Source organism: Rhea americana, unplaced genomic scaffold (genome assembly GCF_003343005.1).
Source record: "Rhea americana isolate MKP2758 unplaced genomic scaffold, rheAme1 scaffold_420, whole genome shotgun sequence".
NCBI classification, from domain to species: domain Eukaryota; kingdom Metazoa; phylum Chordata; class Aves; order Rheiformes; family Rheidae; genus Rhea; species Rhea americana.
In genome coordinates, this window is record NW_028186558.1 from 200,392 (window position 1) to 228,185 (window position 27,794).

General features: G+C 47.0%; 1 protein-coding gene and 1 long non-coding RNA gene across 2 annotated transcripts; one reads left to right on the top strand and one right to left on the bottom strand.

The window, feature by feature from the left end:
• LOC146590095 (LIM homeobox transcription factor 1-alpha-like) lies at window positions 1-27,741 on the top strand. The gene is made up of 8 exons (XM_085315173.1): window positions 1-61; window positions 4,931-5,117; window positions 24,678-24,910; window positions 25,413-25,570; window positions 25,669-25,746; window positions 26,439-26,571; window positions 26,997-27,155; window positions 27,580-27,741. The coding sequence occupies exons 1-8, from the start codon at window positions 4-6 to the stop codon at window positions 27,732-27,734; spliced, it is 1,161 nt and encodes a 386-aa protein (XP_085171299.1). The 5' UTR covers window positions 1-3; the 3' UTR covers window positions 27,735-27,741.
• Window positions 14,603-17,989, bottom strand: LOC146590096 (uncharacterized). The gene is made up of 3 exons (XR_014897070.1): window positions 17,876-17,989; window positions 17,043-17,109; window positions 14,603-15,158 (listed from the first exon to the last, which is right to left on the bottom strand). It is a non-coding gene; the product is annotated as an uncharacterized LOC146590096 (long non-coding RNA).
• Window positions 27,742-27,794: the final 53 nt, after the last annotated feature.

The window sequence follows — 27,794 nt, forward strand, 5'->3', positions numbered from 1 at the left end:
GGCATGAAGACGGAAGAGGCTCCGTCCTGCCTGCAGCAGGCTACGCCGGTTCTGGGCTTCGGTGAGTGCCGGAGAGCAGGGGAGAGGGGCTCACGCCGGGCCCAGCCACTGGAGCCCCGCAGTGCGCGGAGACCAAACCCTCAGGCTCGGTTCCATCAAGGGTAGCCAGGCAGCACCCGGGGCTGCTTCTCAGTCCCCGTTGTTGCTACGCCTGGTCTACTCCAGGGGTTTCTCTGTGCCCACAAGTTGCTCTGGGACCACCTGGCCCTGCCTGAGTGCTCCCTGCGCTACCTGGGTGCCCCTGGCTGCACGACCTTGTTTGTAGTGAGCTGCACTCCTTGTTCCTCTACCTTATTTCTTCCCGGCTTGGGAAGGTGATTCCTTTCGCTGGCCTTGTCCATGTGGCAAAGGGACAGGGAGCACCACCTCGGTCAGATGGGCTCTGTGTTGCCAGTTTTGAGAAAGATAAAGCTCTCGTAAGATACTGGCATGTTGCAAAGTGCCATCTTGCAACTTCAAAGCAGCTGGGGCTATCTGGGCTGGGGCTTGCACGTCCTTACAGCATGCAGTGTCTGCAGTTAGCAGAACCCAAGGCACAGAGCCCTGAGTGAAGGAACAGGAAAGGCCGACAGTCCAATCCCTAGTCTGCCCAAACTCCCTGGGCAAGTCCCTTTTGTTCCTCTGCGCCTCAGTTCATCCTGTTCCGTTTTGCCCTTTTTATGCAGTGCCACTGTGCACAGTGAGGCTGTTGTCTGTAGGCCTTTAGCCAACACAAATATGGATAATAGCTGGGATTGCTGACCCACGTTGTAAACTCGAGTGGGGATATCTGTCTGCACACAAGTTGTGAAGTTGCCATACCAAAGCTGCGCTGGGACGGGCTGCTCTGGTGTATGTGAGTACTGGGAGGGTCTGGTTGTGTGGCAGTGCAATTCAGTGATGGTTTGAGTCAGAACAATACTGAAATGAAGCCTCTGAAGGCAAACTCCCTTTCATATTGATGCTGCGTGACTCCCTGATTCTTAGCCCACTCTTCATGCTGTTTTCCTTTCTTGGAGAGCTGCAACATCATTGTTTGGAATTGCTCTTTTTAGTGTATTTACTAGTTCAAGCTGTTGTATTTTTATAAGATTGATTCCAAAGCCTGATGTCTTTCAGCCAGTGTTAGGCAGAACCTCCTTTACTTTCAGTTTCAAGTCTTTCTGCTGAGCTAGTTGTGGTAAGATGTCATGCAAACCAGCAGTTTTCCCAAGACTTTTCGCATCTCTTATCCTCCCTGGACTGACAGCATCATTCGCTTGTCTTGTGTTTTGCTAAGATATCACTGGGTTCTTGGACTTGTGCTGAGCAAGACTCCAGGTGTGTGTTACCGCCCAGCAATAAACCTGGGCCCTAGACCCAGGCGCTGCCAGTGTATCCCGTGCTGGCAAGTCACAATATGTGCTGGCAGTGGGCAGGATTCTGTTGCATTCCACAAGCCATAATCCCTGGCAACCACCTCGCCTGGTTACTGAATATAACGTAAAGTGTGTTTTGACGGGGGGGGGGGGGGGGGGGAGCAACCCTCCATAGGTCTGAAGTTTTGTGACTCTCCCTAAAGCTTTTAGAATTATCCGAATTTACAGATCTCCCCTTTCCTTGGCTATTTCAATATCTGCTTTCTGCTGTCAGACTAATTTGATATTCAATTATTCCCTACTTCCTCCCTCTTCCCCTCAGATTAAATAGGAATTTTGAGTTGTCAGAGCTACAGATGCCCTAAACTCACCCACTGGAGGTTTGATTGGTCCTGTGATATTATGCAGCCCATGGGGTAAAAGTCAAGCAGGGTAAAAATCATTGACTGAAAAAGTTAATAGCAGAGTTTTAAAAAGAAAAGTTAAAAGTGGAGGTTTGACTAAGGTGGGAAAGCATCTGCCTTCTGCAGGGAACTTCTTTCTGCACATGCCCACTGCTAAGCCAGGACTTGACTGCTTATTACCTTGGACATTTATGCTGTCCCATTAAATGCTATACAATTACAGCTCTCTTGTACTAGCTTTGGTACCAGTGTGCTGCTGCTCTAGCACAAACAACCACACATGAATGGCAGGCACAGCCTCCTGTAGCTTGGAGAAAGTTAGCTGAATAGACAGGTCCAGGGCTGGGTCACGTTCTTTTTTCTTGTTACTGTGCTAAAATCCCCATTTTCTCTCATGAAAAGCTTGCAGTTGCTGCTCYTTAATAAGGAAAAATCAGCACCCCTGCATTAGAGGAATGCAAAACAAATAAACTTATTAAAACATTACTTTCTTTATAAGCTCCCTTCTTTGAAAACTGCCCTTCCAGTGAATCTTCTCTCAGCTGCTAGGGCTTGGCACTTTTGATCTGGACTGGAGTTGTTAGGACTGAAGTGGCTTGCTGCCTGAAGGCGAGGGATCCTGATGAGAATGATACTGGTGGGAGCCCCCACCAAGTTCCCTCAAAACAACAGAGACATTTATCATCCTTGTTTTTTGAGGTAGTGCAAGGCTTTTATAAGTACATGGATAAAACCCTGCTCTGTTCACTGATGGTTACACTGGCAAAAAAAACACTGCAAATAGAACCGATTTTGTCAAAAATGCCCCAGATTGTCTAGATAAAATGGAAACGACTAAGAACTAGTCAAGAAGTGACTTACACAGAGTCACACAGAAGTTGTGGCTGGAGCATGTCTCGGTAGGGTGTCTCTGCACTTACTCAAGTGCTTGTCTCACCACTTTCTCCCCATGGCTGCTGTGCACTGCAGGCCCATGCCCAGAGCCTTGGCTCTGTCCATACAGCCTCAGCCATTCCCCTTGGGTTTCCAAGGGGACTGTCCTGCTGCTGTAAAGAGTGCAGGAAGGTTCCCAGGGTCTTCTCCTCTGATTTCCAGGCCCTACTGTTTAGTTAACAACTTGTGCGGAATCTGGAAGCTGCAAAGGGCTTGGGTTGCTGCTAAGTGCTAGGTGTTGGCAAAGGCACTGAGCAACCAAGTGGGCAACCTTGCTCCTCTCTGTGCTACCCAGGCAGTATGTCTGCAGGTTCAGCTGGGGGAGTTGGCTGGGATCCTGGTGATGCAGAGCCTAAACCCAAGAGCAGCAGTAAAATGTGGCAAGAACTGCTTTCATGCAAGACACTATGGCACTCCCAAGGCACTCGCTAGAGCAGCAAATCCAGATTACCAAACTTACTTACTGCAGACAGTTCTTCCTGCTTCGATGTAGCAGCAGTGCCCTTAAAGGTCGAGTGGACCACCTGCCTTTGTCCAAACTTCTTAGGGCTGGTCTCATTTATATTTGCTATGTTTTCAAGTGAATTCAGGGCACTGCAAAGTAGCAGTCTTTGGCTGCAGCTAAACTTGGACAAGGCAAATGTTTAGAAAGCTTCTTATTCGTGGATCCCTTCTGACTCCCTGCATCTTGCATCACTGTCGTAGTCCTGTCTGATGTTCCAGTCTGCAGTCCTCCTGCCACCAGTGGCAGGCAGTTTGAATTGGCTGAGTCCAAGGAGCCTGAAGGCAAGTTGCTGATGGGCTGATTTGGGGTCTGGGTGGGATCTTAATCACTGGAGGACTGTGGTCACGTGTAAGGGCTGCCTTGCTGTGCCTTGGACATGAGCTCTGTGGGCCTGGGAAGCCTCTGCATGTTGCACACATTGCTGTAGAGGCCCTGCTGGGGCTGGGCTACTGTGTATCTTCTAGTTTTGTGTAGGGGTACAAAGCTCCGTATCTGGAATGTGCCTTCTGCCATGCACATCTGCCACTGTCACTTGTTGTCTTTGATGCAGACTAATTCCTGTTGTGCAGAGGCCAGCACAAGCCTTCCTGACTCCTTGCACTGGGACACTGATCAATATCAGGGCTAGGCTTAGTGTTCCCTAAAGGCCTGGACTTGTCAATCCCCCATTTCTCAAAGACCCAGCACAATGGCTTCCCTTGACAGCTTGCTGCCAGGCATAGAGCTGCTGGAGTCCTACTCCTCACTCTGTCTTTTAAAATAGACATAGGCTTCACCCATGTAACCAGCCATTATCCCTCCTAGCCCTGCAAGAGGGCCTGGACAGATGTTACCCCAGGATCCACAAGCTTACATGAGGATAAAAGAATCAAGAGGTTGGAGAGGGAGAGGACACAGGTAAGCACTCATAAAACCCGAGGAGCTTGGCACAATGGTTGTAGAGACTGTGCACATCAATGATGGTGTCTCTACCTGGCTCAGCCCACAAACTAGATCCAGTGCACCAGATAGTGTGTTTATTACTCACTCCTTTACCTTGAAGTTATCATTAAGAAGCCTTTGAAGGGCAGCCATAGATTTGCATGCTGATAACACTGAGGGGAAAAAATCCCAAATCTCTGGAGCTTTTTCTATTATAAGCAGCTTAGCACCAAGTCCAGAGTGAAATTGGGTAGAATTCAGATCCAGATCTATCCTTTGACCTGGACCAAGGTTTCCAAGGACCTCCGCACCCACAGTGTCCTGCTGAGACACAGAGAAATGGATCTGCTTCACATTTTTCTCCAGTCCTCAAGCATGTGTGTTTTCTAAAATCTTTCTATTCACATCCTCTGCAATTTATACAATGCGGTAACTGTGGACTTTTGGTTCACCTGTAATTTACCACCTGGAAACTGCAGAGAAGCCCGGAACATGCTGCTTTCTTATGTTTTTCAGAGCAAACTTTTGCATCTTTTTTTAAAGGCTGTTACAATGAACTCCATGCAGAGCCTCCCTTTTTGCTCTCCTGTGTATGTTTGGTGACTGACACTAACACCACGTGGCTTTAAAAAAAACAGTAGATAATTGCAAGCAAATACTTCTGTGAGGCTGAGCGTAGCCCCTTCCCCAAAGGCAGACACCATTCCTTCAGAACATGCCCCTGGGCAAAGGAAACCTCCTTCTCAAGCCATCTTTTCACTGCTGCCCAGGTTCAGACTCCAAAATGCGGGAGGTGTGTGCTGGCTGTGACACCCCCATCTCTGACCGGTTCCTCCTGCGAGTCAATGAGCGATCCTGGCATGAAGGCTGTGTGAAATGTGCTGTCTGCCTGCAGCCGCTTTCTGGCACCTGCTACTGTCGCAACCGGCAGCTGTACTGCAAACACGACTATGAAAAGTAAGTGCCCTCCGGCTTTCTCTGATTTTTGCTTCCCTCTTGGCTCAGCTGCAGCTTTTCATGTTTGAGGTAGGCAGAAAGCACTTGCAATGTGGATTCCTGGAAGGGTGGGCTGAGAAAGGGCACCGTGGTATCAGTGTCATGTAGGCTGAAAAGTACCAGATGTACCACAGAGGTGTCCTACAAGGAGATGTTGCCCAAACGCAGGGACAGAAGTATTATCCGTGTTTTAACTTCGTGACATGGAAGGGCTATAAGAGACAGAAAGTAGCTCGCAGCTTTCCTGGCTATTGGGAGACTTTTTCAAGAAATGAGGGAAGTTAGAGACTGTCTTAGAGACTGCCTGTGCAGCCAGGAGGTGACAGCACCCAGCTCATTGCCTTGTCTCACATCAGCATGGGACACGCAGTCCAGCAGACAGAAAGATTTAAACTGAGGAGGAGCAGCTGTCAGCAGGGTGCTCAGACACTTTGCAGCAAAGTCCCTGAATGTAGGGTGGCTCAAGAGGAACAGACCATGCGGGGACAGAAATGGACATGCTGTCCTATAAAGATTACACTGGGAGCTGTTAGAAAGCAATGTGTGCTTTTGCATCTGGCTGTTTCAGAGCTCAGGAACCAGCTCCCACTCTTTGATGCAAGGGAGCGCAAGCCCATGGATCTGCTGGGTGGCTGTGCCTGTCTTTGCACAGGCTTTTTGCTGTGTCCAGGGTGCTGGGCTCTGGTCTGCTTTGTTTGTAGTTGTGATCGTATCCTCTCAACAGGGGTGCACAACCCCAAGTTGTGCCTTTTGAGCAACTTGCTAGAGCTTCCAGGAAAAGAAGACAGGGCTGCTCTGCTCCTCTGGTTCTTGTATGATTTTAGTTGTGTAGATCAAATTAGGTGTGCAAGAGTCAGTGAATCTGGACAGACCTGAACACAGGGAAGTGGCCTGTGTAGCTGATAGCACTAAAGGCATTTTGTAAGTGTAAAGATCAGGAGTAGTTCTGCAATATGGAAGAAGATATCCCTAAAATTAAAAGTATGGAAGGTCCCTGGGGGGGACTGTAGGATAGTTGGTGAAACAGCCTTCCTGTCTGTTGCTGGGCTTTGCTCTGTGCTATGCAATTTGATAAAATATAGCCATTGCTAAATCCCCCAAAAAATCTGGTTTGAAAAACAATTCTTTAGATTGACTTGATCAGCTAGGGCAGATGCTAAAGTGGGATGATAGAGGTCATAAATCATGGTTTGTCACCTGTAAATGTCGACGTGCCTGACAGTCCCTGGGTAGCCTGCTTGCACCCATTTCTGCTTTTGCCATCCAGCGTAATGACATCACAGCCAAAATGGTTACTCATTAGAAATATCGCACTCACAGTATTAAAAGAGCATGGAAACAGAAATAGACAAAAATGGAGCCAAAGAAAGAGTGTAGGTTCTGCAATTAGCAAGTAAAAACATCTATTTCAGCCATATTTTCAAGAGCATTTTAATTACCCCAAACTCAGCACTGCTTGCAAGACTTAAAGTACGATGTTTCCTGCAGTGTCGAGGAGACATCCCTGAGCTTCAGCAAAGCCTTAGATGGCAATGTGGTAGCACCCTGCCTCAGCATTGAAGCATTAAAAGGCCTCTTGCCTTTTAGAAACACCATCTGTTCATAAACGTACTTTCATTAACAAAGCCACATAGGTACTTCTATTAGCTTTTCTCACACTATCAGGATAGTCTTAGAAGGTAAACACAGGATTGAAAATCTCATCCCTCTGCCTCTGTGACCTTAGGCAAATCCTTTCCCCTGCACTCTAACTCCCTCAGATAGAAAAATGGAGCCTGTACTCTGCTTCTGTCCAAACGTTGGTGATTTCCTTTTCAGAGTGGGCATCAGGAAGTCTAGGAAGCCTGTGACCTCCTCTCCCAGCTCTTGGCTGCCAGCCATGCCAATGGGCTGCTTTTTGTGAATTCACATTTCTTTTAGCCTGGAAGAACTTTGCAGCTGGAAATGAGGTGCGGAGGACAGGGAGAGGGACTGCCCAGTAAGCACAGCCTTATCTCCCCAGATCTGCCTTCCTCTGTTAGCCATCAGGCACTCAGGTTGCAGATGGCCAGATTTTTTTTTTTTTTTTGTATAATGCGGCACAACTGGCCACTAGTTTCCCCAAAGCTGATCCCGGGCCCTGACAGCTCTGAGTGGAGTGGTGAGGGATCTCTCCACTGGCCATCCCCTTCATGCATTTCCTTCAATATATCAGGAACAGAGAGAAGCTGGAAGAGCCTGAAGGGAGTGCAGGGTTTGCTCATCGTAGCAGGACGTTGAATGATCAGCCAGCACCCCAGCCTCACATCTTTTTGCACCAGCCAAGTGGCACAGCTCCACAGAGTGGGTCTGGGTAGATCCTGCAGGAGGTTTTCTCCCAGCATGAAGCACTTTGATCGTGTCTGTAACAACTGAAATTGCTCCATGCTGACTGCCATCTCCCCTTGCCTTGTAGCATGGCAAGGGATGGCTCAAGGCTGCAGAGTTTCTTTTTGCCTCTGACAAGAGAGTTAAATAACCACAGTGACACTCTGGCAAACTTCAGATCCACCAGAAGAGGCTGTGAGTTTCTTCCTGCCCTGTCTGGGATGGGGAGCTCTTTGAAGCTAGCTGGTTCACTCCAGCCTTCCTGACTTTCCTGCTTATCACTGTAGTAACTAGCAATGCCATTACTGCCGGACAGCCACAACATGAGGAACTAGGGAGACCTGACCAGGGTAAGCTGGTGTTTACAGGAAGGGTTGATGCCAACATTGATGATTCCTTGGTTCTCTTCCTCTGTCTAATAGGGACCTCCTGTTGGCACAATACAAACTACTTCCTACATATTCTTCTGGCTCAGTGGTCCCATGCTGAGACCTCTGTTGCAATATGAACACATGGCATAACATCTAGGGTGTCTGGTTATGGCGTGGGGGTGGGGGCACAGCACTGCTGTCTGGAAAGCAGGGGCCTTATGTTCGGTTGTGACCTCTTGTGGCTAGTGCCGCTGGGAAAAGCAAGCGGTGACAGAGTACACAGGCATCCAAGGAAGCTGCTCGGAAGGTGCTCCACCAATTTCCTGAAGTTTGGCAGAATCCTCTAAAGACTTTTCTTAACTGTCCAGTCTTATCTTCTCTGTGTTTCTTAAGAGAGAGCGCAGCCTTCTCCCTGCCAGTGACGCAAGCACTTGGCAGCATTGAGAATGGTAATAAAAATACCAGGGCTTGCCCACTTCCCCAGGGCAGCTGAGAGGGGCACGAACAAAGAGCTAGGCAAGCACAACCACAGATTGATGGGAGAAGGAAGGACAGGCAATGTCACCATAGCATAGGGTGCACACCACCCTTTCATCAGGGTGAGCATCAGAGGATGCTTTGTAGCAGGTACCAAACCAAACAAAATGGACCTTAGCAAGGTCTTGACTTTGGTTGCTGTGCAGACAGGACAGGAGTCAGCCACTGGTGTGGATTTGACCAGTGTAGTTATGTGTATTCAGATACAAATATATTTTCAAAACTGATCTATAAAGAGCACCTTCTCCTCCTCTAGACAGCTGGATAAAGGCTAATCATAGGGCTTCCGAATAAGTACTGGGGAGACCTCAGCCTTAGACATTGTTTTTAGCCAACCCAACAAGCCTCTGAAGGTGTCCTGAAATGCAGGGCTGTATTCAGATCTTCCCTAGATCATTAGGCTCCAGAAACTGTATCTACAGGATAAACATTCCCCAGACTTCTCCAGAAATGGAGGCTGTGCAGCCTTCTCAGCACAGCAACAGGATAACATGGATATACCTTTTTCTCTGGTGAAGTGCTGAATTCAGACATGCAGATGCTGTTCAGAACTGGTCTGTAGGACCCTGGCACAGTCTGCTCTGTTTCACTTTAGTACTGTGCTCCTAAGTACCCTAGCCAATTTTGAAAACATGCTTTGGGGTGCCTGCTTTCTTACGTGCTTTTGGAAATTGGTCCTGCAAGCACTTCTGAAGGCTTCTGCCCTCAGCACCTTTGTGCTTCCAGGATGGGAATTTCCAGGGAGGCAAACTCTCAGTCCTCCTGTTTGGAAATCTTGTCCCCCAGAGTATACGTTCTTGGCCTTGACTCTCTCAAAGTTCCTGTTTTTGGCCAGTGATTAATCCAAGACTGCAGAATCCAGTGTCGCCCTGGGCYGCAGCTTAGACCGCGGCTGCAGCATGGTGACCTGGAGGGGAGACCCATCTGGCATTTATTCCTCCTCATGTGAACTGCGCAATAAGAGGAAAATGCTTTAATGGAGAGATAAGCCAGCAGCTGCAGCTGAACGTGGGGGAAGGAATGGACTGTTGATCTAGAGATGAAATGTTAAGCCTGAAGATGGATGTTGCTCTGCGGTCCCTATCATATAAAACCACAATCTGAAGGCTTTTGTGAAACTCTCCTCTTCCCCTTTTGCCTGGGGCCCAGCCAGCTCTCCTGTGCTTTGCTCAGGCACCTGCCCTGTAAATCCTGCTCTGGGCAGCTCGTGTAAATGCTATCAAACAGCAATGGCTCAGGAGGGGGGAGGAAGGAAAATACTCCTGAACGATGATAGAGTGGCTGCAACGGCCCAGTCCTGGGCGCCTTGTTTACTTTGAAGTTTGTTTTGTGGAATGACAGGCAATGCGGGGGCTGCTGGGGAGCTGTCAAGAGGGATCTGAACCGCAGCCTTGTGCTGGCAGCCTTCCCCCTCTCCTCCACACTCTCCTTTTGCCCATGTGGAGATGATTTGCTCATCCTCTGCAGAGATACGGGGTGAACTCGGCTCGAACCTGACTTGCAGGCTCTCCATTGCTGAGTGGCTGCTACCACGTGATCGGTGCAGCTGAGCACAGACCAAGTACTCTGAGTGCCCTCGCAGTCCCTAGTCTTTGCGCAAATCTCTGTAGTTTCTTCAGCTGGCTGTAAAGGTGAGAGGGTTGAGGAGGGGCTGATAGCACATTCCAGCCATCGGTTCTGCCTGGATCCCCTCTTGGATTCTTCTCTGAGCTATTCTCATCTTTGTAGGTCATCATGCAGCTGGTCTGGTGCTGGGGCAGGTCAGCCGGAGGCTGCCAGCACAGCCCTATCTCACCTTATGGACGAGCCCTTTGGCCCTCTTGAGATCTGGTATCTTCCAGCGGTTGAACATGTTTATCTTTTTCTGCATTCCAAAATTTCCTCTTCTCAATCTTCTTCACATCAGCTTTTGTTTTGACAGATGATCCCATCTCTGCTGCTTTAGCAGCCTCTTCCCCACCTTGTATTGCACTTCCGATAAGTCTAGATAATATTCATAGCAACAAGGGTTTTGAAAGCTTCCAAAAGGACTGCCTGGAAGCAGGCTACCCCTCAGAAAGCTGTGTCGAGCTGTGTACACCCAGCTCTGTTGAAGGAGATCCTTTTGAACTGAGAGCCAACTGCTAGTTTGTCCTTTTAAAATCCACTGCAGAAAACTGCAGATATCCGTGAGTGTCAGGTAGGAACACTGTGAGAGCAGAGATAGGAAACTTGTGCTTTGCAGTAATGGTCTGAGGCCAGACCATTGGTGCACATCTGCTAAATAGCTATTTTGGTACTCTGCAGTAACATTCAGCGTTGCTGCGGTCCTGTTGTGAACTGTTGCCACTTGGGGCAATTTTCTGGATAGTGCAGCTTAGGAGCAGTCCAGCAGCCATGGTGACAGGTATGATAAAAACAGAGTTGCCTGAGAAATGGGAAAGAGGATATGAGGTGCACTCTCAATGGAGGACAAATCTGCTTTGAGTGACAGTGAGATGATTTTTTTCATCAGGTATAATAACCAGGTTAAAAATGTGTGCAGCTTCCTGGGATCAGGAGATCGCTGGCATGTGGAGGGAGGGCAGAGAGGACTGAAAGTTGTGTGTTGTGTGTCCAGAGAAGCAGTACAGTGCAGGCAAGGAGTTAGCCAGCAGTACACACACCATGCCAGCAGCCCTGTTCCTCCCTGCAGAACAGGCTCAGAGTGATACGATGACCCTCCCTGCCTGACTATAGGTGACTGACCCAGGCCGAGCGCCTTGGCAACTCTTCTGAGCAGGCTGGTTAATGTTTAAAACCATGTGGGAGGACTCTCTTCTAAGGAAAGATCTCCTGGGTAGGAGAAGCCAGGACAGGAGTTTGACAGCAGAATGAGCCCAGACACTCTGTGCAAACCACACGCATTCCAGACTCAGGAGTCAGGTCCTAAAAATGATGAAATTGGTGCTAAATCCAAAAGGATTTTTTTTTTTTTTTGTTGTTGTTGTTGTTGTTGTTGTTGTTGTAGTGGGCTTATTGGGGTTTTAAACATAAAAACTCTTCCTTCCTCCTTGCTGGATTTGGGCCGTTTGGTTACACTTAGCTCAGAAATTATTATTGCCCTTCCTAAGTATGAGGAAGTTAAAAAATTATATGAGATATACTTATAATGACATAACCCAACGAACAGGGACTCAATGGCAAAACTAGTGCCAACAGGTGATGATTGTGGCTGCTCTTGGAAATCGGCTTCTGGTTGTCTGTCGAACCTTGTTTCACCAAGTGCCACTGATTCTGACTGTGGGTTTCTTCCCAATCCTGTTGCTCTGAATGCACACAGCATCCCTGATACTGCAGGAGGCAGAGACTCCAGCACTCCAATTCAGCCAAGTCTCACTTCTCTGTCTGCTGAGCAACAGCATCCCCCCTACTCATGTCTTCTCCTGTCCCTTACCTCCTCCCTGCTCGTCAGGCTGGAGGGAGGTAATGAAAAGTGACAGTGCTCTGAAAAGTGAGCAAACAAATGAGATAATGAGCACCCTTGACAAGGCAGTGATGAATGGAGTCCACATCACCAGCTGAGAGACCCTGCGGGTACCTCCACCAGTAAGCACAAAGTAAGGCGATGAAGGAGGTAGAAAGGAAACATCCTGCAACACCTTCCAGCTTCCCTAGGCTGGGTCAGAGGAGCAAGTCAGGACACCCTCAATTAGTGTCCGTAGTGTTGAGGATCATTTGCACTTATTAACCACCTTCACTGGGCCTCAGAGATGCAGCCACAGCCACACGTCTTGAGACACTTTTCTCCTCCAAATGGGCCCACACTGGGGAGGTGATTGCAGCTATCCCCATTCTGCCAGTTAGGGAACTGCAGCACTAGTGGGAACTCACTTGGCTCTGCAGAGACTCAGCAGCACAAATCTGGAAGGAAACCTGCTCCCAGGCTTGTTTCTAGAACACCAGAGCTCATGGTGTGTTTGCAGCTTTATGTCTCTGTTTTGCGTGTTGTGAATTTGGTGTTAAACAGAACTGATTCCCCAAAGCTTAGGTAAATGGCCCAAGCAACAGGCAGGACTCTTGTCCACAGTTGCAAGCACTGGACTCCAACCTGTGTCTTGTCCTTTTCCCAAACATTTCATTCTTCCTAGTCAGGTGGGTATCTGGGCCCTGTCTCCCACTGAGAGAGAAGCCTGTGTCATGATTAATGACGTTAATTACACAAAGCTATTCCTACCCCAGTTCTCACTGTTCCTTGCATTGGTTTGTTCACAGGGCCCAGGAAATTAAACACTAACTCTATAATCACTGCAAAATGAAAGAAATATGCAGATGTGCCGTGAGCATGATTAAGAAACCAGCCACCACGTGTTGTCTGTTCCCAGTTGCTGTTGGATTGCTTTTCTAATGGAGGAATACATGGGGGAGGAAGAACTCTCTCTCTCTCTTTTTTTTTTTTTTTTTTTTTTTTTTTTCTTTGTGTCCTCTGGCTTTGAGTCTCTCTTGGACCCATATCACCAACTTTCATACCATTAATGGGCACAGTTTACTTAAAAACCCAGCTGTTGGAGCCCTGCGACCATAGTCAGCTACTCCTGCTTGTAAAAATAATTTTCTTTGCCTTTCTGCCAATGAGGAAAAGGAAAACATGAACCCATACGGACTTAGAAATCAGAATGTAAATAATTCAAGGTAGCAGCCCCCCACAGCACAGAGCTCAGATGTACCTTAACATGTGCAGTTGTAAATGCTTTGCCTCCTTGGCACTTCCAGTGAGAGAGACACTTATCCCTTTCAGGCTGCAGATGATGTTAGAGGCATGAGGCAGACATTTCTTCCCTTTGAGGATGCCACCCCCTGGCACCTAGGTTTTGGGAGGAGGACATGGTCCAGCAGGCAGGCAATTTTATAGTAGCACAGAGTGAAACAGACTCTACTTCATGGCTAAGCTTATTAAAGTGGTGCTGAGAGATGTGCTACAGCTCTTTCTTTCCATGCTTATATCCTTACTTACTTGCAGGTCTTGCTTGCAGGCCTCCCAAGGCTACCTCTAAGGTTGGCTGCAGTTCATTCAGCTGGGGAAGGAGGAGGGTTGTGTCAGAAAAATTTCACTCAGGTCAATTCTGGCTGTAAGGGACAGGACACAGCTTCACCTGGTTGTATTCTGACAGCATGGCTGGCAGTATTTCCTGAGATGTATTGGGTTTAGATGTAGTACAGTTGCAGCTAGGCCTGCAGGTTTTCACCCTGAGACAACTCGAGTCTGAGTGCAGAGTAGTGTGATGGCTGCAGGTCTACAAGGCTGGGCTGGTAAGCAAGCAGCCGGATTGGAGTTCTGGATGCTGGTACTATTCTCAACTTGGCACATCAGTTTCCCTATCAGTGCCTTGACTCCCTGTCCTGCACCCCTGGAGTACCACTTGCCCCTTGCAGCAGAGGTGTGTAGCACAAGGTGGGGGAGTCAGGATGTTTCATGTACACACTGAACACTGCTGCAGCACATCTGCAGGAAAGGCACTGCGCTGCTCCATTGACTTTCACAGTGTCAGCATCTAAAGCAGCATGCCAGTCTGTTTCTCTGGGCTTTTGTCACAGGAAGGGCTCTGGAACAGTCTTTGACATATGATTTTGAAAGCACTGAAAACCTCATGTGGGTTTGAGGCTGTACCTTGTTCCAGGCTCTGGACACTGCATCTCCCTCAGTCCTTTTCCAAGGACCACCAGAGGGCAGCCGTGAAGGCAAAGGTGTGCCAGAAACAAAATCCCGAGTAGCCAGAAGTGAGAGCCAGCTTCTAGCAGTGCCAGGGGCTGCAGCAGTGGAAATAGCAGGCAGACAGGTGGGCAGGAGCTGTTCCAATGCCACAAAAACCTCCTCCTGGACAAAGGGCAGTCCTGAATGAAATGTCTGTTTGTGCTTTGAGAAAACAGATTCCTCTGTGATCTGGAACTCCAACAGCTGCAGCAGAGCCTAACCAGGGGAGCTTGGTCCTGGTCCTTCTCTCTTTACAATCATCAGTGATTTAGTGAGGATTCACCAGAAGTTAGTTACAGGACACTCTGGCTCAGAGAAGACTTTGAATTAACCTAGAAGGCCCAGGGCTGGCGAGACTGATTGCAAGGATTTAAGGAAAAGTGATCTGTGAAACGTAGAGGTGCTACTGTCCTTGCATTACCACATTCATTTCTAAGCTTGGCTGCAATAAGGAAAACACTGGAAATGTAGCAGTTGCAATCTATCATGCAATCTCTTCATGCTTTATTTCATTTGTTAGAAATTCCATGTGAAACAAGATGCTAAATAAACATGGGTGACAGCTGGCAATGTTGAATGAGTGCTGCTGTTGTCATATAGTATCCTGAAAATGAGATCCACTGACCTATCCTTCAAGGGCTTCCAGTCCTCTTCCATTTGACAGGTCTCTGCTCAGCTCTTCAGCCCTGATGGCCAATGCTTGTTATCTTGTCTAAAACACAGTGACTACACCAGGAATATACAGAGCTAAAACTATGAGCTATCACAAAGTCCTTAGTGAGCATCATAGCAGATTCACATGCTTTGTATGTTAGGCACAGAGGAGGCCACATAACACATGCATGCATGGGCAGAGGGGTTATGCTGCTCCTTCTCCCTTGCTTCTTCCAAGGTAGTGTTTTCCTGCCTTCTGTTTTCCAGTCCCCACTCACTTCTACTCTGCTGTTTCTGCTCATTCATCTTCTCTAGAGGCCTGGCAGCTCTAAGTCTCAGGTGTTGCTAACATGCTGCTGGAGAACATGGCCCCTTCTTTCCTAGCTGATACACAAATTGAATTATAAGCCAGATCCATAAACCGCTTCAAGCTTTCATTCTCCCCCCTCTCCCCCTTAATGCAATTAAGCTTAAATGTGGTTAATTAAAGTTTATTCTAACTATCTTGGTGGCAGCTTTACACATCTTTGACTGTTCATGCAGTTTTTCCAGCACGGGGGTCTTGATGATACAGCCATTGTAATGCCAGGGTCACGCAGCCTTACGCTGAGAAGCACCATCCAAAATCCTGTTCCTGATTCCTGGGTGCAGTTTTTGATGGTGCAAGGGGAAAGGTGAAGCTAGAAGGAAGCCTGGCCTATACAGAAGATCTACAAGTTTAATTAGCAATGTGCTTTAAAACTGGCTATGTTAATCCACTCTAAAAATCAGTGTAATTCACTGTTAACACCATGGTAAATTTAGGGCCACAGCCCTGTATTAAGCTATTAATAACTAGTTTAAGCAGACTTACGAGCAACCATACAGCCTTGCACCAGTTTAATGAGCTTGTGGATAGCCATGTAGCCTTGACTAGGCTACTGCCAAAATGGAAGTTGCACAGTTAATTTAGACTTGGTCTCAAACCAGTAATCCCAGAGGAGAAACAGTTAGTCTCGGAAATGCAATAAAACTACTGCACTACTTTTGGATCATACTCTGCTTGTGCACAGCTTGCTAGTGCCCTTGTGGATCAGGAGAGTCTATGCTGCCGTTTGTGACCTGTTCCCTGGGGCTTTGCTCTGCCTTTTACTTTCTTTCTTCTCACAGCTTTTATATTCCCTTTTCTTTCTTTCTGTCCCCTGCACCATAAGTCAAGCTAGTCTGTATATGAAGATCTCCCTCACTGTAAGTAAATCAGTTTTGTGAGTTAAGTACGTGGGTTCCTATTATGTAACAGCTTAACAGCTTTCACAATTTAAAAAATCCCCTTTAGACATCTGATACAAGCTATGTTTAACCAGTATCTGCCACTTAAGTGTATCCACAGAAAGGGATTCAGAAACTGACTCCATTAGCTTGGCATGATCTCTGTAGCAGATCACTCATTACAGCAGTTTTACATTAAAGTTTCCTATATAACGCAGTCATTAGTAGGTATGCACCTTTTCTCCTCTGAGTTCTTAAGAGAGGCTTAGTTTTTCGCTGAAATACTGCCCTGACCATCTCTTGGGCCATGGCTGCTTTGTATAAATGTTTCACTCCTTACAAAATTAGTCCTGCTTTGAAGTCCTTATTCTCAGCCCTTGTGGTGGGGCAGTTCTGTTATTTCCATTCCACAAAGGGAGCCATGGCACAGAGCAGTTAAGGATATGCCCAGAGCTACACAGAAAGTCAAGCAAGGCATGGATGCCAGCTATGGTTTCTAATTGCCACTTGTCTATCTCCTGCTTGTCACCTAGTGACAGCTAGCTCAGCCACAGGGTGCAGAGGTAATGGAGGCATTTTTCCAGGAAAGTTGGCTACAGTCGCCACACTGGGGTGCAAAACCAAACGTCACTTCTGGTGGCAGGCAGTAGCCTTACCCAACAACACAGCCAACACACACAGTGCCACATTATTGCTGTGTGCCACTGAATCTACCTCTGTGCCACTGCATGCCACTTTCCTTGTTTAAAAGAGAGAGAAGAGGGAGAGTGCATGGAGTTTAATTTAAATCACATCTCCCAAGCTTGTTCTTTTCTCAATCAATATTGCTTTTTACATCATATCTAATCTCTTTTTTTCTCCAAAGTAAAATTTAATTAAATAATTCTAATGAATGTTTAATGATGTTCTTTTGTCATTATTAAATCTGTAATAAAAAAGTGTCTGCAGCCCCTCTACCTCCCTCTCCCTCACATCCCCCATTAATACCCCTACTGTCACCCCTCCCTCTCTCGTACACACACTGTCCTGCTGTCTCTGTCTTTCCCCGTCTTCTCCCTTCTTACTGTGACAACGCTGGCATTCAGACCTGCAAACAGGAAATGAGAAAAGGAGAAACAGGATATTGAGTTTGGATACTATCTGGATCAGTAATATCACCCCTAGCTACTAGAGAAGGAACCTTTCTCCTGCCAGGCATACTAATGGAGCTGTGGAGGCTTCACAGAGCCATGCAATAAGGCAGCACAAAATCAATATGAATTGATAACTCCAACTTTTAAATTCACATACCTGGAGCAAGCTTTAGGTTTGTACCTTGTTGACTGGCAAGAGAGCGGAGAGGGGAAAACAGGAGGAGGGAGTAATCAGCTGAAGGTTCCCCTCTCTCGGGACAGGAGAAAGAACAGAGAAGCATTGTCTTAGCTGTGCAGGTATGGGACCCTTTATCTTTTCTCGGAGGGAAAGTTTCCCATAAAAAGAGGTGCAGTTCAAAWTTTTTTTTAAACCAGATATCAGAGCATCATCCCAAGAGATGACACTAGTTGAGTGAGAGCCAGCTTGAGTCCAGAAGTGGGACAGACTGCCTAGGCTCTATGCCAGCTCTTTGCATTTGGAATAGAAAGTAATTTCAAAAGGGTGAGGACAATTCTCTTCCCTGAGCAGGTGTGCAAAGGTGGCTGGCCTGGGGCAGGGCACACCTTTTCTCCACTATGCTGCAGTAGCAACAGGCTTTGCTCTTTCATTCCCATCAGCTTACAGAGTGTCTTTTAAAAAGCACCAAGCACAGGACCCCAAAAGAGCATCTGAATTACAGAGGAAACTTCAAATGGGCTAAAGAAAAATAAATGCAGCACCTGCTCATGGTACCTCTGTGTGCCCAACAGTCTGCAGTGCCTGTTCCTAGTCATCTCAAGGCAGAGCTCCCACAATTTCCTATTGGAAATATTAGAAAACATTTACAATATACTCTAAAGAACATAAAAACAAAGCTGCAAGCTAATTCTAATCCAGCCCAGGTCTTTAGAGATTCGACAGCTGAATCCCACCTTCATACAGATCAGAGACAGCATAATGGGGGATCAAAGCAGAACAGGAACTTCTTTGCCTCTGCTTTGCAGAGGTGAGAATGATTGTGGAAACTCAAGACCAGCTGAATACTCCTTCCACACTTCCCCAGTTACAAAGAGTATTTTCAGCTCAGGATAGCTCTTGCATGGCTGTGAGTGCAAGGCAGCTTGGATGTTAAATGGGATGTTAACAGCTCAAACTGAAGGTCAGGAGAGAACTGTTTGAGGTGCGGATACTACTGTCATCCCTCTGTGCTATTTCTGTTTGGAAGAAGTCTGCTCACTTTCTTCCTCAGAAGCAGCAGTTAATGCTGGCTGCTGTCAGAACCAAGATACCTGGCAAGGTGTGGCTCTGCAGCCCCCATTCCATTGCTGCAGCTGTCCTGCAAGCACAGAAGGCAGCATGCTTGTGTCCCAGCATGGCTTAGGAAGGGCTGCTTCTCGGCGTGAGCTGGGGGCTGTCCCTCTGAGCTCCCAGAGAGGAAAGGAGGCATGTGCAGGTGCAGGTACACCAGCAGCCTGTGAGCTGCCTGTACAGAGACCCACGGAAACCTCTTGCAGATAAAASTCACTTTTGGGACTAGTTTTCCCTGCCACTATGCTATACCTGCAGGAGGTTGTGTAGGTTGTGGAAGGAAAAGGTTTGGCAGAGAATCCCTGCTTGCAAAAGCACATATCCCACTTTTCCCACTGCTCTTTAGACAGTAGCACCTTCCCTCCCATCTCTACTTCACCTGACAGAGATACGCACTGCAACACAATCCCTCGCTGGCAGTACTCAGAGGAAAAAAAAAACACATTTTTTGTTAGCATTCAGCAGTGATATGACAGGCACCCTATGAATTCTGGGAGATTTTAATAAAGAAGACAGGCCTGTGAAATTTAATAAAAGAGTTCATCAGATTATATGGTGATGGCTCAGTGCCACCTCGCTGGCAGTAATATCCTCACAGTGGGGGGTTTAACCCCTTGAGGGACAGAGCGGCAGCACAGTATTAAATCTTTCAGTAGCATTTCACTCGTGTCACTTTAATATTTATGAATCTCTGTAGCTTTGGGAACCTCTTTGGTGGTTTTTTTTTTGTTTGTTTGTTTGTTTTTGTTTTGTTTGTGGTTTGAATTTTTGGCAGTGTTTTTTTTCAGCATCAGTTTTCATCTCTGACATTAACAGGATCAAGCCCAGGTAGCAGAGCTGGTAACACCTCTTACATTCTGGATGGATGCCAGGGACATTTACAGAGTCTAGCCAAGCAGGACCACCATCACAAGGTGCAGTTTTTGGTTACTTTTTATAACCAAGGACAGTCACATTTAACGCTGCTGGTGGTACCAGATGTAAAGCCCTGGGGAGACCTCTCTGCTGTGTGCCCTGTCCCTGAGCCGAAGTTCTTTTGTTCTACGAGAATGTGGTGTTGCCCTAATTTTTATAAGTAATTATTTCTAGCGATGGATGTAGAAGGTCATTCCTCCAGCAGCATAAATTCAATATAACTATGACGATTCAACAGAAATAATCCAGTGGTGGCTCTTTGCTGATTCTTATCCTGCCCTTGTGCCTTTTAGTGAAATTTTTAAGTGATATGGCCAATATGTGTTATTTCAAATTTGTTTCTTCTCTCCCCATTTTTTTTTTTTTKGGGGGGGGAGACTGCAGGCAGCAGAGAGTTTGGCTTTGGTAAGCTTTTAGTTTTGAAGGTTTCTTTTCCAATGTATATGTTCCCATCTGTTCACACAAGAGGAGGCAAGGCATTTGGATGGTTTGAGTATGTCTGAGCCTTGGCCATCTCTAACGAGAGGTAGAATTCTGTGGAAGATTACATGGGGATGGGAAAAAAATTGTATACTCTGAAATGCCTTCTGGAACTGTTGACTCGTGGCCACCCTCGGCCCAAATAGCTGAGCATCCTAATAGCACTAACTGTTCTGTGAGAAGGCCTGCAGCTTGCATGCCCCAATGTCCCTAGCTGTAAAGAGGATGTGGAAGTTACTTTCTGAAGGTGAATCTATTCACGTAACACCTACAAACAGCTTTGGGGGTAACTGAAGGCAAAGATAACTGTTGCCCCAAATCACTCCCTTACTCTGATATAAATGTTGCTGAAAGAAGTTAGAAATTAAGCAGAAGGAAATTTTTCCCCTTAGCCCCCTTAGTACCACTCTGTATCACTGAATTGGGGGAACTGGCTATAGTGGTAGGGAATGAAAGAGCATATTGTGTTGTGACTACCTCCTCATTTCCCTTGTGTGTCCCCATCCTCATCACACCCCTAGTCCTCAGCCCTGGTCTGAAATGCAGAAAGAGGCTTTACAAGTTCCACTTCAATATTTCAGACAGCTAAAATGGATTTTGCAGCTCAATGTTAGGTAAACAGACCTTGCTTAAGCCTGGACTGCTTCATTTTGACTAAATCCTAACTAAATAAGCCAGTTTCATGAAGCACAGGCCTCCCAGCTTACTCCTTGCTTCATTAACACCTTTTAATCTCATTGGTACAATTGTATGCACTCCAAATTACCCTTCCCAGGCTTGGGTCAGGGTCTGCTGTGCTGCCACTACAGGTCAGAGAAGTTCCCAAATAACGTGCTGTTCAGCTCATCCCCATCTGGAGAGCTGGGAGGGGTAGAGCCCCTAGCTGGGCTGTGATTCCTCCTGCAAAGCCATCTGCAGGGAGAATGGTGCCCTGAGCTGTGACAGAACTGTTCTGGCAGGACTAATAGAGAATTAGGAGTTGGGTGTTTTACCAGGACTCGAATCTGATAGATGAAGTCCATGAAATATCTGAAAAGTAAAGGAACTCAGACCAATTCCCTAGCTCCTTAGGTCTCCATGTGCAAAAACAGAGACAGATACAGACATACACTTAGCTGTGATTCCTCTTCCTATTGTACCTGCCATTTGGCCCCAGAGTTGGCCTCAAACACCTCCCATTAGAAACAGTGTAGGCAGTTGGTGAATCTGGCCTCCAGCCCAGCATCAAAGTTACTCTCAAGATAGGGTATATCTTCATCCTTGCTTGGGTGACATGAGTTGCCTCAGAGTCAGCAAGCGGTACAGATGTGCTTGCCTTCTATTGGGCAGTTGCCACACTGCTATTCTGCCTGCACCACTGGTCCTCTTGTGTTGCAGCGTCCAACAGCATGAGGAAAAGGCTAATGAAAGCTGTGCCTGTGGTCCCAAGCCTCTCTCATGATGCTGACTTGTGATCAGTTGTTCAGCTTGCTCCAGAGCTATGTTCTCTGCAATTCCCAAAGATGATCCCACTTACAAGCACATCTGCCTTCCTTCTACTGATACTTCTTCCACCAAGCTGAGCCCTTCTCCAGCAGGAGAACTGAATTCTATCATTTGCAAAAGTAAGTAATTTGAGGCAAGCTGGTATAAAGGATGTGGGAGATATATCTGTATCCATGTTTCAAACGCTCTGTGTATGCACCTCCTTCTGCTTGCTGCATGGTTTTTGAACTTTTGTAGGAATAAAAGTTGATGGTCTTATCACAACTCCTGTAAGGAAATCTGTAACAAAAGTCAAATTCAGCTGAGATCTAGAGGAAAGAAGGACGTTAGGTAAGGATGGGGGAGTGTGGGGACTTGGTCAAAAAGTTGGGTGAGCTGTGGGGTTCCGGGAGAAATGGAGGTACATGAACTGTGCTTAAGCTGTGGATGATTCCTTCTAAAGGAAGCCAGATATATTTGTAGTAACAGGTACTTAGAAGTGCTCCCATTGCTGCACAGGCTATTCTCTTCTCCAAGGGCAAGCAAAGATCTTACTTGTGTCTCTGCTGGCATAAAATGCACTTGCCATTATGAACCTGGGAACACAGTTAGTTTTTAGATTGTCTCTCAATGTAGTTTCTTCAGGCAACTGCTTCTAGACATCATGTAACTGTGTTCACAGCACAGTCTCCCAAGCCTTCTTGTAACCCACTATCAGCAACTGAGATGTATTTTGTTCCTATGGCAACCAAAACAATATTACCTTGACTTAAACGGATTCAGGCAATATTAAAACCAGCCTCTTCAGGAATTCCTGGTGTTGGAGGGGCTGAGAATTTTAATTTTCTGTAATGCGAGCTGACACTGTGTTTATGAGCTGCTTGCTGAATGTTTTCTTCAATTAGTACAAAGCAGAGTGGATTTGTTTTCGGGGCTTAGCTGGGAGATGGACGGTGTGGGCCTTGCAATGCCAAAAGCATTACTGAGTTATGCTGCAGCAACTGTGCTTCCCTCACCTGATAGCTGCAAAGAAGCCCTTTTCATGGACATCTGGCATGTGACAGGATCTTTAAGCAAGGCTTGCTAACTGCTTTGTCCTAACAGGAGTGGAATGAATATGCTTGTTGCCTTGCAGATGAACAGGTCTCTTTTCTCATCTCTGCAATCTGTTTCCACATGTCCTTGTTCTGCTCCATACATACCTCTCACTATCAGCATGCCCACTGCAGCCCCCACAGTTAGAAACAGTATCACCCTCAGATGTCACCTGCCTCTGTACTAGTCTCTGCCAGATACCACACTCAAAGTTTTCTTTTATCTGTCCTGTCTAAGTGGTATTCTGGACATTTTGCCCAAGCAGCCAACAATATTATTGAGGCTAGAAATATAAAAAAGCCCAAGAAAGGCTCAGGCATTTATATGGATAAAAAGAGTTAATAAAATGGTAAGGTTTGGTAATAGATCTAAACCTCTCTAAAGGAAGTGTGAAATAAGACAGGGAGTTTTCCTGTCAGTGTCTTCATAAAGTATCTTGTTCCTCACTTGGAAACAGTTGGGTCAGGACACTGAATTAAGTAAAGCTCCTGTTTGACAGGCCTCTGTTTTTAATGTTTCCGTCTCTGGAATTGTGGCTCTGGTGCTTAACCAGCTTGGCATTGGTGCGTTACAGGAGTAAACGTGTCAGAGGAAAAAAAAAAGAAAAAGAAAAAGACTAGATGGGAATTTGGGGCTGACATCTCTAAATCAGATGCTATTCATTTGAGCAGATTCAGGTACACAGCAACATATAAAGAAGCAAGACAGACTTTTTGGGTGGGACAGTAATTCTCCCAGCCAAGATGAAAATAAAATTCAGTATTCATTTTCAAACAGACAGAAATTTTGAAAGAAGAATAGTTTGACTTCCCACAATTGGCAAAACTAATAACAAGTAGTTCATTAAAAAAATAAAGGCATGACAAAGTCCAGTTGCTGGAGACTGAGTTTAGGAAAACTCAAATTAGAAGAAACTAGCTGGCAGTTAGCTTCCTCCAAATGGATGTGACGGATTCTCCTTCACTTGGAGCCTTCAAACTGCGACCGGCTGTCTCTGCCTAAACAGGGTACTGTATCTTCACTACCAGCAAATGGGCTTGAGATGGGAATCCCTGGGTGAGATTCTCTGGGTTGCAATGAAAAAGAGGTCAGACAAAATGACCACTGTTCCACGTGGGCTTAAGTTTAGGAATATTAATAACCTAATGCTTAGGAATAAGTCACATATTCATGACTGATCCCAGATAGCCATGATGACTGAATGTCTTTTTTTTTTTCTTCCCAACTTCTGCTGTAAAGAAGGATGTTGGTGTTAGGAAAGGAATAGATTTGGACTCAGTGAAGATTTGGACGGAGACTGTGCCTGGATCACGCTTCTAGTTTGCTCCTTGATGAGATAGTGAGGGGTTGTGACTAAAAGGTTGCTTTTTACTCTCAGCTTTCTCATCTCAAATTCAATTATTATTTTCCAAGTGTGAATTACAGGAAGACAAAGAAGTGGGGAGGGGGGGGGGAGGAGAGAAGGAGAGAGAGGAACACACATGCAAACACACATTCATACAAAGGAGAGAAATCCCACACGGTTCCAGTTGGAATGTCCCAGACACTTCAGCCGAAAGCCACAGCACAGCACAAATCCATGGTGGTATTTGGAAGGGATGAGCCCACCCCCTGTAAGCCTCTTCATCCTGCTCCACAGAGTTTGCCAGGAGGATTAACCCAGTCTTGTTCTCAATCCCAGTTTATGAGTTCCCTGCTGGTGGGGAAGATCCTGTGTGTTTAAACAACAGCCTAATTAATCCCCATTTTATTACTTTCTCTTGTCAAGTGGCTAAATAGAAGCTGTCAGCCGGCAGCCACCACTGCTCACATTTGTTTAGATCCCAAATTACTTCATCAGAACCATCTGCTCTGTACGCTGGGCGCTTAGCAGTTGTTTGTTTCTCTCTCTGGACATGGTGTGGGGCACAAACAGCCTTCCTCATGGGATTCCCTGTTCAAGGCCTATTCAGGTCCTGGGGACTGTCCTGGAGGAGTCATAAAGAAAGCTCTGTCACTAAGACCAACCTAGTATAAGGCCAAGAAGTGAACAGTCCTAGCCAGAAAGGGGAGACATAGAGCTCTGCATTGTTGGGCCAGGCAAGTTTGCATTCTTCCCTGGGGCTACAGACGGTCTGCAAGCATCAAAGCACAGTTGTACACCTCTTGCTGGGATGTGCTAGCCCAGCTCCATATAGCCATCCCGCTTTTCTCCTTGGCCCCCTGAGCCCCAACCAAGGCTGATCTTCGCTGCCTCGTGAGCCGTGTCCAACTGCCTAACTGCAGGGAGCTTCTTTGCAGGCTGTTCCAGACCAAGTGCAGTAGCTGCTTGAAGGCCATTGCCCCCTCTGAGCTCATCATGCGGGTGCTGGAGAACGTCTACCATGTTCACTGCTTCTACTGCTGCGAGTGTGAGCGCCGTTTGCAGCGGGGAGATGAGTTTGTACTCAAGGAGGGGCAGCTGCTGTGCCGCAGTGACTATGAGAAGGAGAAGGAGATGCTGAGTGCTATCAGCCCTGCACCCACTGAGTCTGGTGAGGGGCTGGGAATGGAATGGTGCTGAGGGTGGGCAACCAGGCAGGCAGGGTGGGCCTTGCAGAGGGCAAGTACCACCTGGTCCACAAGGACCATGGGGAAAGCTTTAGAGACAGGAGATGTGGTCAGGTGGGTGGTTGTAGCATCCTTTCCCTTTGGTGATGGCGGACAGGTGGCCAAGGGGTGGTTCTTCGGGTGGCAGGGAACAGGGTACCAGGCTGCATAGATCCACTAGTCTGATATGGGGAGGTTTGGATGGGCTGACTTGAGACATTATCGAACGGAAGATACAGGGCCAGGTGAGCCTATCAGTGCTGTTTCCAAACTCACCTGAGCCACAGCTCTGTACCGGGACTCTCCTGGCTTCATTCTGTGCTTCTGGTCTAAAGTTGCACCTGGGAAGGAACAAAATTCTGATAATTTCTCTGAATCTTTAACATGGGAGCTGGCCCAGAAAGGTCACTGTTTGCCGAATCACTGCTGCTGATCTTTCCATTGCAGTAAAAAGTGAGGATGAAGATGGCAGCCATTCACACAGCAAAGGCAGTGAGGAGAACAAAGACCACAAGCGCTCCAAGCGTCCACGCACCATCCTTACCACACAGCAGCGGCGAGCATTCAAGGCCTCATTTGAGGTTTCCTCAAAACCTTGCCGAAAGGTATAAGGAGGCAACTCAGCACAACCACTAGTCTGAATCCTTTTGAGTGTAACTAAGTTTTAATTCAGTTCTCCATCCCCTCTTCATTTTCTGGGCAGGTAAGAGAGACCCTTGCAGCTGAGACAGGCCTGACTGTGCGGGTGGTACAGGTCTGGTTCCAGAATCAAAGAGCCAAGGTGAGTGACAGTTCCCACTCCACAGCTAAGCTCTGGATTCATGTGGGATATCACACAAACTTGGAAAAAGAAAATAGTTAGAGGAATGGAACAGCTATGCAGCATCAAACCACAGGTCCATCTAGTCCTATAATCTGTGTCTAGTAGTAGCACAAGCTCAAGGAGGAATATAAGAAACCAGTTATGCATAGAAGTTTGAAGTTTAATTTTTTTCACGTGTTGATTTTGAATTATTTTTCCCACTTGTTTTGTCCCCTCCCCTCACTATGTGAGATCAGAAAGATTAGAAGCATTTGCCACTTCTTTCTTTCAGCAGTTGTAGGGAAAACCATTCCTGATTTTGCAGAATTGAAAGAGTGAAGACAGAAAATGAGTGACTTTGAAAAATTCACTTTGTAGTAAACAAATTTCTTTTTTTCATATTGCAAATGGCATCCCCTACAAAGAAAACACAACCTTTTCTGTCACCCTCATTTCTTCCATGGATTTTATTGGCCAACTTTAGGGAATACTGACTACAGGTGCTGCATGAAGAGTCACCCAGAGGAGTATAAGCAGCATTGTATCTCGAAAGTGCTAGGTCACCATGAAAGGCTGGTGGCAGGTGTCTGCAGCTGTGTTAAATGCAACCCATTCTCCTCTTCTCAAAGTCAGAGCCTAAGAGCAAATCTGGGGTCTCATTCTCCTTGCAGATGAAGAAGATTGCTCGCAGACAGCAGCAGCAGCAGCAGCAACAGCAGGAGCAAGACCAGCTGGGCAACGCTCGCTTAGGGACTGCGAGAGGGAATGGTCGCAGCAGCAGGCAGAGTAATGATGATAGCGAAGGTGAGGAGCAGCTGTGCACTGTGGCAGCTCGGGGGGCTGCAGGCTGGGATGGATGAGATTGGTGGGAGTTGTATGTATTTGAGAGAGAATGTGCCCATGAACGTATTAGCAAAAAAGATACAGGCTGTACCTGAGTTGATGTGCAGACTGTCTATACACTGGGGTAAGAGCAAGCTAGAATAACTAAGCTGAGTTCAGCAAGACTCACGGGTACGCGTTATGCAGCACAGAACTCTTCTTGGGAAGATGATGTTTTTTTCCTGTTACGTGTTTGTGCAGAGGCTAGCACAGTGCAGTGCTGATCCAGATTTAGACTGCCAGACACTGCTGCAGCAATGTGAATAGCATGTTATTGCAATATTCCTGTGGCTCGCTACATGCTGTGCATCCTCTGCTTCAACCCATCCCATTGATTATGTCCTTAGATGGTGCGAGTGTTCATGGCCTGGATGGGCTCATGGTCCCCTATCCCAGAATCCCCCAGCAGCAGCTGCTGCCCCTGGATCAGAATGGCTACAGCACAGACTTGTACAGACAAGGGCTTACACCACCCCAGCTGCCAGGAGACCATCTGCACCCCTACGGTAGGAGAGCGGTGTGGAGATTACTATTATCTCTGCATCAAGGCTGCATTTAAACAGTCCAAGTCATGAAAATCCAACTTTGTTGTTACTGATGATGATGGAGCCAGCAGTAGTGAACAGTTCCTGAACTTAGGTGAGGCCTAAGCCTCAGACTGAGCATTGCAAGGGCTGGGGAGTGAGGCTGGGGTCTTACTTTTGTCCAAGGTGAAATGTCTTGCTGAGGGAGGAAACAGTTAAACCTTCTGCTGGCCTTGTGGGTGGGGCTCACCTCATGCTGGGCTGGACCCTGCTCAGAGTTGACTGCCACTGCAGGTGAAACAGGGCCCTGTGGTTATTCTTTCTCTGTGCAACAGTGACACAACTGCCCCTTACAAGAAATGCTCATGCTACATTCACACTTACTTTCCTTTTCTTCCTCTTCTAGACTCGGAAGGAGTTTTTCACGACATGGACAGTGACAGCATCAGCCACCTGGGAGACTGCCTGCTGTCAACAGCTGAAGCCAACCTCCTCCAGGCCCGAGTAGGTAATCCCATTGACCGACTCTACTCCATGCAGAGCTCCTACTTCACATCCTGACCATAGAAAAGCTCCCAGCTCTTCACGAGTGTCTTGGATAAACACTGCTCCAAATTCTGA

Excerpts from the sequence above, each read along its gene's own strand:
- LOC146590095 (XM_085315173.1), top strand. The coding sequence starts at position 4 with ATGAAGACGGAAGAGGCTCCGTCCTGCCTGCAGCAGGCTACGCCGGTT. Across the intron at positions 62-4,930 it reads TACGCCGGTTCTGGGCTTCG|GTTCAGACTCCAAAATGCGG; the intron begins GTGAGTGCCGGA and ends ACTGCTGCCCAG. Across the intron at positions 25,747-26,438 it reads TCCAGAATCAAAGAGCCAAG|ATGAAGAAGATTGCTCGCAG; the intron begins GTGAGTGACAGT and ends TTCTCCTTGCAG.